The sequence below is a fragment of the Nycticebus coucang genome, chromosome 1 (assembly GCF_027406575.1).
Source record: "Nycticebus coucang isolate mNycCou1 chromosome 1, mNycCou1.pri, whole genome shotgun sequence".
Taxonomy (NCBI): domain Eukaryota; kingdom Metazoa; phylum Chordata; class Mammalia; order Primates; family Lorisidae; genus Nycticebus; species Nycticebus coucang.
The window spans coordinates 145,514,205-145,532,066 of NC_069780.1; the positions used below are offsets into that span (position 1 = coordinate 145,514,205).

General features: G+C 39.9%; 1 protein-coding gene across 5 annotated transcripts in view; it reads right to left on the reverse strand.

Moving 5' to 3' along the window:
- IPO11 (importin 11) overlaps window positions 1-17,850 on the reverse strand; it is a 232,940-nt gene extending 215,090 nt beyond the window's left edge. For 3 of the 5 annotated variants that reach the window (XM_053589979.1, XM_053590004.1, XM_053590013.1), the window contains exon 1: window positions 17,735-17,850. In XM_053589979.1, the coding sequence (XP_053445954.1) occupies window positions 17,735-17,788 (54 nt within the window). In that variant the 5' untranslated portion in view covers window positions 17,789-17,850. Of the gene's footprint in view, window positions 1-10,716; window positions 10,891-15,087; window positions 15,113-17,734 lie in introns of those variants that run through there. The other 2 variants (XM_053590000.1, XM_053589989.1) reach the window with 2 other exon arrangements.
- Between the last annotated feature and the right edge of the window lie 12 nt (window positions 17,851-17,862).

Genomic DNA, 17,862 nt, shown 5'->3' on the forward strand with positions numbered 1-17,862 from the left:
CCTGGCCAAACTGCAATGAAAAATAGCTGGGCATTGTGGTGGCCGCCTGTAGTCCCAGCTACTCTGGAGGCTCAGGCAAGAGGATCACCTAAGCCCAGGAGCTGGAGGTTGCTGTGAGCTGTGATGCCACAGCCCTCCACCGAGGGCAACAAAGTGAGACTGTCTCCAAAAATAAATAAATAAGTAAATAAATAAATAAATAAAAGTCAAATATAGACTCAAGGTGAAGGGATGGTCATCTATACCCCAGGCAAATGAAAAGCAGAAAAAAGCAGGCGTTGCAATCCTATTCGCAGATGTAATAGGCTTTAAACCAACCGAAATAAGGAACAATAAGGATGGACACTTCATATTTGTTAAAGGTAATACTCAATATGATGAGATTTCAATTATTAATATTTATGCACCCAACCAGAACACACCTCAATTTATAAGATAAACTCTAATAGACATGAGCAACTAGATTTCCTCCACTTCCATAGTAGTTGGAAATTTTAACACCCCTTTAGCAGTCCTGGATAGATCCTCCAAAAAGAAGCTAAGCAAAGAAATTTTAGATGTAAACGCAACCATTCAACATCTGGACTTAACAGACATCTACAGAACATTTCATCCCCAAAAAACTGAATACACATTCTTCTCATCAGCCCACGGAACATACTCCAAAATTGACTACATCCTTGGCCACAAATCTAACCTCAGCAAATTTACAAAAATAGAAATTATTCCTTCCATCTTCTCAGACCATCATGGAATAAAAGTTGAACTCAATAACAATAGGAACCTGCATGCCCATACAAAAACATGGAAGCTAAACAAACTTATGCTGAAGGACAGATGTGTTAGACAGATTAAGAAGGAAATCACAACATTTTTGGAACAAAACAATAATCAAGACACAAATTATCACAACCTCTGGGATACTGCAAAGGCAGTCCTAAGAGGGAAATTTATAGCATTGCAAGCCTTCCTCAAGAAAACGGAAAGACAGGAAGTTAATAACTTTATGGGACAACTCAAGCAATTGGAGAAGGAAGGACACTCCAACCCCAAACCCAGCAGAAGAAAAGAAATAACCAAAATCAGAGCAGAATTAAATGAAATTGAAAACAAAAGAATTATACAACAGATGAATGAATCCAAAAGTTGGTTATTTGAAAAGATCAATAAAATAGATAAACCTTTGGCCAACCTAAACAGGAAAAAAAGAATAAAATCTCTAATTTCATCAATCAGAAATGGTAAAGATGAAACAACAACAGAATCCTCAGAAATTCAAAAAATCCTTAACGAACATTACAAGAAACTTTACTCTCAGAAATATGAAGATCTGAAAGAAATCAACCAATACTTGGAAGTACGCCACCTACCAAGACTTAGCCAGAACAAAGTGGAAATGTTGAACAGGCCTATATCAAGTTCTGAAATAGCATCAACTATACAAAATCTCCCTAAAAAGAAAAGCCCAGGACAGATGGCTTTACATCAGAATTCTACCAAACCTTTAAAGAAGAACTAGTACCAATATTACTAAATCGATTCCAAAATATAGAAAAAGAAGGAATATTACCCAACATATTCTATGAAGCAAACACCACCTTGATCCCTAAACCAGGGAAAGATCCAACAAGAAAAGAAAATTATAGACCAATATCACTAATGAATATTGATGCTAAAATACTCAATAAGATCCTAACAAACAGAATCCAACAGCACATCAAAAAAAAAATTATACACCACAACCAAGTGGGATTTATTCCAGGGTCTCAAGGCTGGTTCAATATACGTAAATCTATAAATATAATTCAGCACATAAACAAACTAAGAAATAAGGACCATATGATTCTTTCAATTGATTCAGAAAAAGCTTTTGATAATATCCAGCAGCCCTTCATGATCAGAACACTTAAGAAAACTGGTATAGAAAGGACATCTCTTAAACTGATAGAGGCCATCTATAGCAAACCCACAGCCAATATCGTATTGAATGGAGTTAAATTTAAATCATTTCCACTTAGATCAGGAACCAGGAAAGGTTGCCCGTTGTCTCCATTGCTCTTTAACATTGTAATGAAAGTTTTAGCCATTGCAATCAGGGAAGAAAAGGCGATCAAGGGTATCCACGTAGGGTCAGAAGAGATCAAACTTTCACTCTTCGCAGATGATAATATGATCGTATATCTAGAAAACACTAGGACTCCACTACAAAACTCTTAGAAGTGATCAAGGAATACAGCAATGTCTCAGGCTACAAAATCAACACCCACAAATCTGTAGCCTTTATATATAACAACAATAACCAAGATGAAAAAACAGTCAAGGACTATATTCCTTTCACAGTAGTGCCAAAGAACATGAAATATTTGGGAGTACACCTAACGAAGGACGTGAAAGATCTCTACAAAGAGAACTATGAAACTTAATGAAAAGAAATAGCTGAAGATGTTAACAAATGGAAAAACATACCATGCTCATGGCTGGGAAGAATCAACATTGTTAAAATGTCTATACTACCCAAAGCAATATATAATTTTAATGCAATTCCTATATATAATTTTAATGCAATTCCTATTATAGATGCTCCATTGTTATATTTTAAAGATCTTGAAAAAATAATATTTCGTTTTATATGGAATTAGAAAAAACCTCGAATAGCCAAAACATTACTCAGCAATAAAAACAAAGCACGAGGAATCACGTTACCAGATCTCAGACTGTACTATAAATCGATAGTGATCAAAACAGCATGGTACTGGCACAAAAACAGAGAAGTAGATGTCTGGAACAGAATAGAGAACCAAGAGATGAATCCAGCTACTTACCGTTATTTGATCTTTGACAAGCCAATTAAAAACATTCAGTGGGGAAAAGATTCCCTATTTAACAAATGGTGCTGGATAAACTGGCTGGCAACCTGTAGAAGATTGAAACTGGACCCACACCTTTCACCATTAATTAAGATAGACTCTCACTAGATAAAAGATTTAAACATAACACATGAAACTATAAAAATACTTGAAGAAAGTGCAGGGAAAACCCTTGAAGGAATCGGTCTGGGTGAATATTTTATAAGGATGACTCCCCAGGCAATTGAAGCAGTATCAAAAATACACTACTGGGACCTGATCAAACTAAAAAGCTTCTACACAGCCAAGAACATAGTAAGTAAAGCAAGCAGACAGCCCTCAGAATGGGAGAAAATATTTGCAGGTTATACCTCCGATAAAGGTCTAATAACCAGAATCCACAGAGAACTCAAACGTAGTAGCAATAAAAGAACACATGATCCCATCTCAGGGTGGGCGAGGGACCTGAAGAGAAACTTCTCTAAAGAAGACAGATACACAATCTACAGACACATGAAAAAAAGCTCATCATCCTTAATCATCAGAGAAATGCAAGTCAAAACTACTTTGCGATATCACCTAAACCCACTAAGAGTAGCCCACATAACAAAATCTCAAAACTAGAGATGTTGGCGTGGATGCAGAGAAAAGGGCACACTTCTACACTGCCTGTGGGAATGCACACTAATACGTTCCTTTTGGAAGGATGTTTGGAGAACACTTAGAGATCTAAAAACAGACCTGCCATTCGATCCTATAATTCCTTTACTAGGTTTATACCCAGAAGACCAAAAATCACCATATAACAAAGACATCTGTACCAGAATGTTTATTGCAGCCCAATTCATAATTGCTAAGTCATGGAAGAAGCCCAAGTGCCCAGGGACCTACGAATGGACTATCAAATTGTGGTACATTTTTACCATGGAATATTATGCAGCCTTAAAGAAAGATGGAGACTTTACCTCTTTCATGTTGACATGGATGGAGCTGGAACATATTCTTCTGAGCAAAGTTTCTCAGGAATGGAAGAAAAAGTATACAGTGTACTCAGCCCTACTATGAAGCTAAATTATAGCTTTCACATGAAGGCTATAACCCAACTATAGCACAAGACTATGAGGAAAGGGCCAAGGAAAGGGAAGGGAGGGGGGAGGTTAGGGTGGAGAAAGGGTAATAGGTGGGGCCACACCTACGGTGCATCTTGGAACGGGTACAGGCGAAACCTACTAAAGGCAGAATACAAATGTCTACATACCATAACTAAGAAAATGCCATGAAGGCTACGTTGAACAGTTTGGTGAGAATATTTCAGATTGTATATGAAACCAGCACATTGTACCCCTTGATTGCACTAATGTACACAGCTATGATTTAACAATAAAAAAAAATACAGTAATGTCTCAGGATATAAAATCAATGTCCACAAGTCAGTTGCCTTTGTACACGCCATTAATGGTCAAGATGAGAGGTTAATTAAGGACACAACTCCCTTCACCATAGCTTCAAAAAAAAAATGAAGTATCTAGGAATATACCTAACAAAGGAGGTGAAGGACCTCACAAAAGATAATTATGAAATCCTAAGAAAGGAAATAACAGAGGATATTAACAAATGGAAGAACATACCATGCTCATGGCTGGGAAGAATCAACATTGTTAAAATGTCTATACTTTCCAAAGCAATCTACCTATTCAATGCCATTTCTATTAAAATACCAACATCGTACTTTCAAGATTTGGAAAAAATGATTCTGCATTTTGTATGGAACCAGAAGAAACTCCGTATTGCTAAGGCAGTTCTTAGTAATAAAAACAAAGCTGGGGGCATCACCATACTGGATTTTAGGCTGTACTACAAAGCCATAGTGGTCAAGACAGCATGGTACTGGCACAAAAATAGAAACATAGACATTTGGAATCAAATAGAAAACCGGAAATGAAAGTAACATCTTACAACCACCTAATCTTCGGTGAACCAAACAAGAACATACCTTCGGGGAAAGACTCCCTATTCAATAAATGGTGCTGGGAGAACTGGATATCCACATGTAAAAGACTGAAACTGGACCCACACCTTTCCCAACTCACAAAAATTGATTTCAGGTGAATAAAGGACTTAAATTTAAGGCATGAAACAATACAAATCCTCAAAGAAAGCATAGGAAAAACACTGGAAGATATTGGCGTGGGGAAAGACTTCATGAAGAAGACTGCTGTGGCAATAACAACAACAAAAATAAACAAATGGAACTTAATGAAACTGGAAAGCTTCTGTACAGCTAAGGGGACAACATCCAAAGCAAATAGATAACCTACACAATGGGAAAGGATATTTGCATATTTTCAATCAGACAAAAGCTTGATAACTAGGATCTATAGAGAACTCAAATTAATCCACATGAAAAAAGCCAACAATCCCATATATCAATGGGCAAGAGACATGAATAGAACCTTCTCTAAAGACAGACGAATGGCTAACAAACATATGAAAAAATGTTCATTATCCCTATATATTAGAGAAATGCAAATCAAAACCACCCTGAGATACCATCTAACCCCAGTGAGAATGGCCCACATCACAAAATCTCAAAACTGCAGATGCTGGCATGGATGTGGAGAGAAGGGAACACTTTTACACTGCTGGTGGGACTGCAAACTAGTACAACCTTTCTGGAAGGAAGTATGGAGAAACCTCAAAGCACTCAAGCTAGACCTCCCATTTGATCCTACAATCCCATTACTACTATTTTTTTCCCAGAAGGAAAAAAATCCTTTTATCATAAGGACACTTGTACTAGACTGTTTACTGCAGCTCAATTTACAATTGCCAAAATGTGGAAACAGCCTAAATGCCCACCAACCCAGGAATGGATTAACAAACCGTGGTATATGTACACCATGGAATATTATTCAGCCATTAAAAAAAAATGGAGACTTTACATCCTTCGAATTAACCTGGATGGAAGTGGAAGACATTATTCTTAGTAAAGCATCACAAGAATGGAGAAGCATGAATCCTATGTACTCAATTTTGATATGAGAACAATTAATGACAATTAATGACACAGTGGGGTGAGGGAAGGGAAGAGCAGAGAGAGTGCTGGGAGCCAAAACATATCACAAAAATACCCCTTGCTATCTTGATTTTACGAGCAAACTATTCTCAGGAATTCAACCATAAATAGCAATGATACTTTCCCCTTACGTATCTCTTCAAAAATGTACCGCCCGCCTTAGAGTCCTTCTCCTAGTAATTTTCCAGAAACTAGCCCCCTCCCCGCCCTGTTAGGAATAGCCCTTAGTTACTTCCTCGTTTGTGTGCTTGTAAGTCCAGCTGAAAAATAAACTCGACGGAGCTTGATCAGACTCTTGACTTGCTCTCGTTCTTTCGTTCTCTTATCCCCTCATTCGACTGACCCCTTTGTTTCCCAGGTCCCCGTTGAATTCCCCGCGGGCCGAGGCAAGAGAGAAAGAAGGAGGGAGGGGTGGGGAAAGGAAGAGCAGAGAGAGGGAAGGAGGGAAGGGGTTGGATCTTGGTGTGTGCCACACCTTTTGGGGGCAAGACAGGATTGTAAGAGGGTCTTTACCTAACAAATGTAATCAGTGTAACCTGGTTTGTTTTACCCTCAATTAATCCCCAACAATAAATTTAAAAAAGAAGAAAGAAAATGAACACAAATAGCTTGTCCAAGAAATTTTAAGGAAATAACCAGTAGTGGCACATGCCTGTAGCCCCAGCTATTCAGGAAGCTAAGACAAGAGAATCACTTGAGCCCAGGAGTTCAAGGGCAGCAGGGCAGCCTAGGCAACACAGTGAGACTCCATCTCTTAAAAAAAAAAAAACGAAAAAGAATTAAGGGAAATATTTTTTGATGAAGCTAAAGAGGAATCTACGGTAAAGAGAGTGTATTTAAGATGAAAGACTTACATATACTTAAATCTTGATAAGCTAGTGCCAGTTGAAACAAGGATAACTTGAGTGTTATGGACTGAAGTGTGTTCCCCCAAAATTCTTATGTTGAAGCCCTAACCCCAGGACCCTCAGTATTTGCAGTTAAGATTTTTTACAAAACAGGGCGGCGCCTGTGGCTCAGTGAGTAGGGCGCCGGCCCTATATGCTGAGGGTGGCGGGTTCAAACCCAGCCCCGGCCAAACTGCAACCAAAAAATAGCCGGGCGTCGTGGCGGGCGCCTGTAGTTCCAGCTGCTCGGGAGGCTGAGGCAAGAGAATCGCGTAAGCCCAAGAGTTAGAGGTTGCTGTGAGCCATGTGACGCCACGGCCCTCTACCGAGGGCGGTACAGTGAGACTCTGTCTCTACAAAAAAAAAAAAAAAAAAAAAGATTTTTTACAAAACAAAATTAATTAAATCAAAATGAGGCTGGCGGCGCCTGTGGCTCAAGGAGTAGGGCGCCGGTCCCATATGCCGGAGGTGGCGGGTTCAAACCCAGCCCCGGCCAAAAACCAAAAAAAAAAAAAAAAAAAAAATCAAAATGAGGCCCTACATAATTGATATCCCTATAAGAAAAGACACCAGAGGCACATGAACACAAAGGAATAACCAGGTGAAGTGGCAACAAGAGGGCAGCCATCTGCAAGCCAAGGATGGAGGCCTCATAAAAGACCAGACTTATCTGCACCTTGATTTTGGACTTCCAGCCTCCAGAACTGCGAGAAAAAAAGTGTCTGATGTTTAAACCAATCTGTGGTATTTTCTTATGGTGGCCCTAGAAAACACATGAAGGAAATACTGTCCCTAAGGAGAAAAAATATGAAACACAATTAGAGATGGATGGATAGAAGCAGACACGTTTGCAGGTGAAAACAATGAAGTTCCCACCCAGTGTATTTCATTTCTTCTGTGATGAAGAGAACGTTATCTAGCAAAGAGTAAAGACGTAAGGTAGTGGATTAATAGCCACCATGAATAATAGGAGCAGTTATTAGGGATACACAGGATTATTGGGCTGCCTATCCAGTACCCAACAAACATCTGTTGAATGACTACCTAGCTGTCATTCATAATGTTAGTTTGTTTTCAATATAACAAATTCTGTCAGTTACAGAAAAGTACTGGACTAGCGAGATACTGTGGTAGACACTTGTAGTCCAAGCTACTCCAGAGGCTGAGGCAAGAGGATCAACCGAGCATAAGTTTGAGGTTGCTGTGAGCTATGATGCCACAGTATTCTACCCAACTGTCTCAAAAAAAAAAAAAGAAAGAAAGAAAGAAAAGAAAAGAAAAAAGAAAAAGCATCGGAATGAGCCAGAACCTGGGTTATGAATGTAGACATAACTAGACATACAACTCCCTAAGCATTTCAGGCCCTCAAGATTCTTCAACCAGATAAATCAGACTCAATAATGAGTACAAGATCACCACACACACACACACACACACCACACACACACACACACACGCGCACACACATAACAGGAGATAGTACCCTAGACAGAAACACACACACATATATATATATATATATATACACACACCCTGTTTCCCCGAAAATAAGACCTACTTACAGGAAAGATAAGACATCCCCTGAAAATAAGACCTAGCACATCTTTGGGAGCACACCTTAAAATAAGACATTCGGGGAAACAGGGTATATGGGGATGGGAGGGAGTATGAGACACAGTCTCACTTTCTTACCCTTGGTAGAGGGCTGTAGCATCATAACTCACAGGAACCTCCAACTCATGGGCTCAAGCAATCAATTCTCTTGCCTCACCCTCCCAAGTACCTAGAACTACAGGCACCCACCACAATGCTGGGCTATTTTTAGAGAAGGGGCCTTGCTCTTCTTGCTCAGGCTGGTCTTCAACTCCTGAGCTCAAGCAATCCACTGGCCTCCACCCTCCAGAATGCTAGGATTACAGGCAGGCATAAGCCACCAATAAATGATGCTAGAATTTTATGCAGGTTTGTGCATGACCTTGGTTTTTTCAACCTTTACCAACCAAAGTAGGACATCTCAAGCATTAATGAACATTCCTATCATCAAGATATCTTGTTAAAATGCAGATTCTGATTCAGTAGCTCTAGAGCTGAGCCTGAGATTGTGCATTTCTAACAAACTCCAAGGTGAAGTTTTCAGCACATTTTCAGCAGCAAGGGTACAGAACACTGATCCAACTTAAGCTGTACTAAGCTTATAATTGTTGGCTTATCTGTAGTCAGCCAGATATTTAGAAAATCAAACAAAACACTCCAGACTCACACCTGCACTGAATGTGTCTTGTTATTCCCTAAAATGATACGAAATTAACTGATAATCTGCATTTGAAGCAGATGGCTAAAGAAAGGAACAAATATTACTGTTACTAAACACTAAATTAGAAATTAAATACAAATACACATATGTACATACACACAACGCAAAGTTCAAAATCCAACTAATCAAACATACTACCTTACTTAAAATATGAATATTTTTATTTCTGGAAAAATATATAATTATTTCTGCAGAAATCTCCAGCATTTTGTTTTCATTTTTCACTCATCTTAGAACTCAACATACCATATTTTAACTGCCACATGCTTACTAGGATCATTTTGCAATCTGGTTTGATTCTGAATGTAAACACATTTATAATATAACAAACTCTAAAGATATTTCTACTAATTATCAAATAATCTTTACAGATTTGTTTAAGACCTCTAATCATATTACCACAACCAAATTAGTTTATGGTGAGAATTCTCTTTGGCTTTAGGAAGTTAACTGAACAAAGACCACCCTCTGCCTCTCTGCCCTCCTATGATTCACAGCCACAAACCACTGCTGTTTCTACTATTCCCTGCACTAAATTCAACAATATTATCACAACCAATCGGAGAAATTTTTCTTTCAAATTTCACTGAAATCTTCCCCAGTGATGAAAGATGTAAGAAAAGGTGTTAAGAGTGGCATACAACAGATCTTTTATAGTAAAGAAACCGTGCCCTTAACCTGAAGCCTCGGTACTGAACAGGGTAGTTTGAAAGAGTGTAAAAATGGAGGAGAGAAATTCCTATCCATGGAGAGGGAGAGAGGACCTTACAGCTGCAAATGCTCTTTACTTACATCCTTTTAAAAAATACCAGAATCTCCAGGGCACTGCCACACTACCACTGAAATCGTTTAAATTGTGGTGGGGAAGAGGTATGTCAACTGCAACCTTGGCACTGGTAGGCAATTTTATCAGTCCTTTCTATTTAGCCAAATCACTATGAAGTCTAGAGTAATGCACACATTCTCCACCATGTCACAAAAAAGTAAAAAAATAAATGACATATACAATAGGCCTTAAAATAGTTTTGCTGAATCACAAATAACCCCAAATACAAAGCTGCTGGAGTCGCTGAGTTTGAGCATTGGCAGCCATACCTCAGCAAGAAGCTCCTTTCTAAAAATGGATAACTTCTTTCACCTTTTCTACTAAAGGCAAGGAAGAATCTAGCGTTTCAAGTTTTCACAGTATCGCTATTAGCAACAAGGTGCTGAATGCAAGTACAATGATTTTACACAAAAGATAACCATGTTCTCTCAAAATTTGCACCACTTATCCCCCAAGGGCAAATGCACCACCCTGGTCGGCAACCGCAGCCACAGTGGCTACCCTCAACTCTGCTCAGCCTGGCACACAGTCCCTGCCACTCCACATCCTGATTCCTCGCAATCAGGCTGCCTCCGCAAGCCCCCAGTTCCCAGGGGTTCTGAAGGCTACTTAAGAGAGTCAAGCCTGCAGGCCGCCCTTGCCTCCCTACTGCTATCCCTAATCTCCCGTAGTTCCACTTTCCTCCCTCACGTCTCGGGTCTCGACTGCCCAACCCACTCCTCCCTTACACTTGCACGCGCTCCGTGGTTCTAGGGCCGGGGCCTCACCGTTTGGTTCGGTCCGAAATTGCCCGGCTCTCCCGTTTCCACTTCCCAACACGAAGCGGCGTCGGCTGGTCCCGCGCCCCACGCTGCCAGTATACCCGCCGCCGCCTACTGATGCCGAAAGCGGCTTCTAGGAACGCGCCATGTTCGGCGTCGCAGCACTTAACCACGAGGACGCGTGAATATTGCGTCACAGACACCCAGCGTGGTTGTGATAGACAAAGGGAGAAGGCGATAGGCTAACAGTGGAAAGGGGAAGGAGGGGCTTCCTCTTCGAACCCAAAGGCGCCGGGTGGCCACAGCAGCTGTGGGCGCTTGCGCACTAAGTAGTGCAAGGACCCTGAACTAGCGAGGTCTGTAACCATGGAAATCATTGACCTCCTTTGCCCCACTCCTGGGAAAATCATTTATTTATTTCCAGAGTTGATTGAAGCTTATATCAGAACCATTTTACCCTCCCTATTCTCGATATCAGCTGCTTAACTGCATATTTTACAGTCACTCACGGCAGAGAAGCGGTATTAAAGGAATATTCCCAAGGCCGCGCCGTAATTCACGCCTGTAATTCTAGGACTCTAGGAGGCCGAGGCGGGCGGATCTCTTGAGTTCACGAGTTCGAGACCAGCCTGAGCAACAGCGAGACCTTCCCCCCCACCATCTCTAAAAACAGCCGGGCGTTGCGGCGGGTGCCAGGAGTCCCAGCTAATCAGGAGGCTGAGACAAGAGGATGGCGTGAACCCAGGAGTTTGAGGTTGCTGTGAGCTATGATGCCATAGCACTTAATCCCAGGGCGACTGACTGAGACTGTTTTGTCTCAAAGGAAAAAATCTTATTCCCATCAGTCTACTCTCCTCAATGAATATTTTCTTAAGTTCCTGAAATTGCTGGGCATTACCCAGCAATAGCAGAGGTGTAAAGATTTAAAAGGACATAAATCCAGTTCTGCCTGCCTCTGCTGAAAACGAGCATAGTGGCCTACATTTTCTTTTAACAAAGAGAAGTTGTAAGGAAATAGTTAACTTTTCATATAGATTAGTAATAATAGAAAACATTTATTGCTCATTTGGAATTGCCAGAAAAAGTTTAAGATCTTTACAGGAATCATCAATTTTAATCCTCAGAACAATCCTATGAGGTAGGATTTCCTTATTTCCTTTTTAAGATAAAACTGAAGCACAAAGTCAAGTAGCCTAAGGTTAAACACCTAGTATGAGACAATGTTAGAATTTGAACCAAACAGTAGTAAGCTCTGCATTACAAGGACGTTCATCACACTCTTTAAAGTAAGAAGATAAAAATTACCTTAGTGACCACCAGAGAGGAATGATTAAATAATCATAACATTTCTATATAATAAAATACAAACTGATGGCCTTGCACAGTGGCTCACACCTGTAACCCTAGTTCTATGGGAGACCAAGGCAGGTGGATTGCTTGAGTTCACAAATTCAAGACCAGCCTGAACTAGAGCTCTGAGACCCCCATCTCTAAAACTAGTTGGGCATTGTGGCCAGCACCCATAGTCCCAGCTACTTGAGAGGCTGAGGCAAGAAGATTGCCTGAGCCCAAGAGTTTGAGGCTGCCATAAGCTATCACCCTACTACACTCTACCCAGGGCAACAAAGGAGACTCTTCCTCAAAATAAAATACAAATTGGTCATTTAAAATTATTATGAAGTGTATATGCTGATGCATTAACACATTCATAATGCATTGTGAATAAAAGAGGTTTACAAAACAATATGGTCCCACTTTTGGAAATAAATGCCAAAATGCTAAGGTTTGTCACTAGTAATGGTATTGTGACTGTGCTTTATTTTTTTTTTGCTTAACTATACCTTCTGGTTTTATTGAAAAATAGTAATTCTCAAATTTCAATTTCAGGTGCGTAGAATCACATAAGACTCTTGTTAAAATATAGGACCTGACTTATTTGGTCTGAGGTGGGACCCAAGAGTCTTCATTTTTAATGAGCTTGCAAGTGATACCAATGCTGCTGGTCCATAGTATTAAGGATATAAGGAAAGGAAAGCAAAAAACAAATTACCTAACTCAAAATGAATAAATTAGTTTAGGATAGATCTCTTCTATTTCGGGATAATAGAAGAAATTAGTTTAGAATAGATCTCTTCTATTTGGAATAATAGACCCTAAGGAAAGCTATGACTTAGAAAAATGCACATATGTAAATTTTGCCTGGAATACCAGGGTCCCAAATTACTGTGCACAAAACAAATATGTATAGCTGGATAAATAATCTCACACTGATTTATTTCATGACTATGCTCCCAAGTTTTGGACAGAAAGAAAAACAAATATTTAAATCAATTTAAATTAAATCTGTTCAAGATACATCTGAAATTTTTTTTTTTTTTGGTAGAGACAGAGTCTCACTGTACCGCCCTCGGGTAGAGTGCCGTGGCGTCACACGGCTCACAGCAACCTCTAACTCTTAGGCTTACGTGATTCTCTTGCCTCAGCCTCCAGAGCAGCTGGGACTACAGGCGCCCGCCACAACGCCCAGCTATTTTTTGTTGCAGTTTATACAGTACTTTCTTTTTCATAACAGTAAAGGGAAAGCAAAAAATTGATGAAGCAAAATGCTAAATTAAAGAAACATTGACTTCCCTCAGTCACCAGTCTCAAGGAAGTTCCAAGAAAACAAATCAGCACAGTAACAGTGCAACTTGTTTTTCTTTTTTTTTTTTTCCAGACAGTCTCACTTGGTCACTCTTGGTAGAGTGCCATAGCATCTTAGTGCACAGCAACCTCCAACTCTTGGGTTCAAGCGATCCTCTTGCCTTAGCCTCCAAAGTAGCTGGGGCTACAGGCACTGCCACAATGCCTGGCTATTTTTTTTTTTTTTTTCAGAGACAAGGTCTCGCTCTGGCTCAGGCTGGTCTTGAACCTGTGAGCTCAGGCAATTCACCCGCCTTGGCCTCCCAAAGTGCTGAGATAACAGGCATGAGCCTCCATTCCCAGCCTGCAACTTGTTTTTCATCAAGAATTATATGCTTATAACTAACTTCTACTAAATATTTCCCATGTGCCAGCTACTTTCTAAGCAGTTTTTTAAGTGCCTGGTATTGGCCTTGAGACATTTTATATAATTTATTTTGGTAAATCTCATCACCCTACATTGACAGTATTCTTTCCCTCATTTTATAGATAAGTAGATGATACTCATAGGAATTAAGTCATCTGTCCAAAGTCAAATTCTTAAATGGAGGAGCAGAGACTCAAATGTAGACAAATGTTTTGTGGTAGGTAGAATAAAAATGTCCACCTCCTAAACCCCAAAACCTGGAAATATGTTACTTTACATGGCAAAGGGGATTTAAATTAAGGATCTTAATATGGGAAGATTGTTCTGGGTTATCCTGTAGACCCAATTTATCACTGTGGTGTTTATAAGGAAGAGGATAGGGTGTCAGAAAAAAACAGAAGAAAATATGAAAGTAAAAGGTCAGAGGGATGCAGAGACCATAGCCAAAAAATGCACACAGCCTGTGGAAGCTGAAAAAGTCAAGGAAACGGATTCTCTCCTACACCCTATGGAAGAAAGTCAGTGCTACGGACAATTTAAGACTTCTAACTTTCAGAACTCTAAGATAATAAATGTATGTTTTTTTAAGCTACTCAGTTTGTGGTAATTGGCTGGAGCAATAACAGAAAATACATACTCTGCAAAGTCATAGGCTTTCCAGTTTGGTACACTTAGTTTATCATTTCAACTTGTGTAAAACTGCGTCTTGGGCAACTCTATATATTTGTAATACAGTTCATTAGATGTTTATAAATTAACTCAGATGTTTATTACATACCATATTAGAAAAATGAGTCTTCAAGAAATAATTTTTGCTGGGCACAGTGGCTCACACCTATAATCCCAGCACTCTGGGAAGCTGAGGCAGGTGAATTGCCTGAGCTCACAGGTTCAAGACCAGCCCAGGCAAGAGCAAGACCCCATCTCCAAAAATAGCCAGGCGTGTGGTGGGCACCTATAGTCCCAGCTACTGGGGAGGCTGAGGCAAGAGAATCACTTGAGCCCAAGAGTTTAAGGTTGCCGTGAGCTGTGACGTCACAGCTCTCCACCAAGAGAGACAAAATGAGACTCTGTCTCAAAAAAAAAGAAAGAAAAGAAAAAGAGAGAAATGATTTGATCTGCCCTAGGTAGTAGGATTCCTAGCAGATTCATGTTCTTAATAATAAAAAATACTTTAAGGCCAGGCACAGTGGCTCACATCTATAATCCTAGTACTCTGGGAGGCCAAGGCGGGAAGACTGCTTAAGCTCAGGAGTTCAAACCAGCCTGAGCAAGAGACTCTCATCTCCTCTAAACATAGAAAAATTAGCTGGGGTGGTAGCACTCACATGTAGTCCCAGCTACTAGGGACACTGAGGCAGGAGGACTGGTTGAGCCCAAGAGTTTGAGATTGCAGTGAGTTGTGATGCCGCTGCCCTCTACCCCAGGGTGACAGAGTGAGATTCTATCTAAAAAAAAAAAAGTTATTTAAACTTTAAATATCTTTGAAAAATTTGAAACAATGTACTGTCTTTCAGTAAATTTGAACAAATGATATGTTCATACAGTGCAATATATCCACCTGTTAAAAATGGTGATGCAGATTTGTATTAACATTAAAAGATTTCATATGTAATCAAGTAAAAACAAGTGGTTAGAAGTTTTATATATAGACAACTCAGTGTAAATGGTGAAATGAAACTTAAGCTTAGCCAGTAATATGTATCAAAAAAATCTCAGAAAATACACACAAGTATATGAATAGATATGCAATCTTAGTGGTTTTCACTTTCTAAAATCTTTTAGCATATTTAAATGCTTTGTGCTGTTTATTATTTGAAAGATCAAAAATAATACAATTTCTAATTTGAAAAAGGCAACATAAGAATACCTTGTAGTAACAAGTATGAGGTGAAATGGGTATTTTTTTTTTATTCTACTGGTGAGAATGAAAACTGATTAAACTATTTTAAAAAATACTTTGTCAGGGGCGGCGCCTGTGGCTTACTGAGTAGGGCGCCGGCCCCATATGCCGAGGGAGGCGGGTTCAAGCCCAGCCCTGGCCAAACTGCAACCAAAAAATAGCCGGGTGTTGTGGCAGGCGCCTGTAGTCCCAGCTGCTAGGGAGGCTGAGGCAAGAGAATCGCGTAAGCCCAAGAGCTGGAGGTTGCTGTGAGCCGTGTGACGCCACGGCACTCTACCAAGGGCAGTAAAGTGAGACTCTGTCTCTACAAAAAAAAAAAAAATACTTTGTCAGGCTCAGCACCCATATCTCAGAGAGTAGGGCACCAGCCACATACACCGAGGCTGGCTGGTTCGAATCCAGCCCAGGCCTACTAAATAACAATGACAACTGCAACCAAAACAAACAAAAAAAAAAAAGTAGCCTTGGGCGGCGCCTGTGGCTCAGTGAGTAGGGCGCCGGCCCCATATGCTGAGGGTGGCGGGTTCAAACCCAGCCCCGGCCAAACTGCAACAAAAAAATAGCTGAGCGTTGTGGCGGGCGCCTGTAGTCCCAGCTACTTGGGAGGCTGAGGCAAGAGAATCGCGTAAGCCCAAGAGTTAGAGGTTGCTGTGAGCTCTTACGTCACAGCACTCTACCAAGGGTGACATAGTGAGATTCTGTCTCAAAAAAAAAAAAAAGAAAAAAGAGAATACTTTTGTCAATAGATACTCAAAGACAAAAATGTTCATATAGTTTGAATAATTCTTGGAAATCTACCCTCGGGAAACAAAGTATGGAAATATTTTTCATGCATGCACTAAAATATGTTTGGCTCCATTTTTATAAAAACAATGGTGTAAGAATGATTTAGACAACTTTTATGCATTCATTCACAAGATGAAAGCTGCTGGCAAAAGCTTTCAATATGGATTACCAAGACTGGTACCTTGAAAAAATGCTTTTTGTGCTATGTATTTATGGAGAAAAAAGAGTAAATTGTATACACAGTATGAACTCAACCATGTAAAAACATGTATTGCTAAAATAGTAAGAGAAAATTATGTGTCCAAATGCTCATAGAAGTTATCCCAGAATACTGACATTATAAGTCACTTTTTAACCCTTTTCCCACTTTCGTATTTTCCAGGATTCTTACAAGTTGAGTTTCTCCTTTGGTTTTGTTTTCAATAGATCTGCTCTATCTATTGATATGGGAAAAAGATAAAATTAGCTTTACTAACTACATCTTTGTCATTATTACCTTGGACATATCTTATTCATAAATTCATGGTAATAAAAGATTTAATTTGATTGCTCATCAGGTGGTAGCTATTATTGTAATTATTTGCCTGCCTCTCTTGTGCAAGAACTCGAGCTCATTCTCCCTCCCTCTCCAGGAAATTATTAAAAAACAGGCTTTCAGTCTGTTAATCTTTCTATTCTTAACATTTGACAGAGTGCCTGGCACACTGCAGACTCTCCATATGAGTGGAATAAATTAATGATTAATGGAATGAAATAGGTAGCTGCAGACGCTACTAGAGGGAAATTTTTTTTCTTGAGTTAGAAATACAGCAGAGAAGCCGAGGTTTGGGAGTGCACACAATTGCTCAGCAAAGAATCGGTTTTAGTAATGCCAGGAAGAAGATATTTCTTCAGTGAAATATAGTACACACAGAAAAATTAAAAACCAAAATCCATTACAGCGGCAGGCAAAACAGACGTGGACCTTGCCCTCGTGGATATTACAGTTGGGCACACCGTCCCACGCAATATAGTACACACCTATTAGCATAGTTTGGATTTTTTTGTCAATGTCTGTCAATGGAATAAACTTTGAGGGTAGTTTCTTATGTAGCAGAGTCTAATACATAGCTAGAGTTTAATAAATGTTTAGGGAGTCAATGCCGAGGAAGTAAAACAAACAGTAGCTCTAGTCCAAATAAAGGCAAAATTCCATTCTGGGAATCCCTGTCCCCACAGTAAGCAGCAGCGACAACACATTCTCCCAGAGGAGTAACCTCCTCACGCCCATATTCTGGGTTTCCCACCTCACAATCAGGAAAAGCAGGAGCGAGGCACCTGAATCCTCCTTCAGACTTCATCGACCCCAGAACCTGGCCTTAAAAAAGCATCCACAGGCTTAATCCCATTACGTAACCTAAATAGCTCACACCTA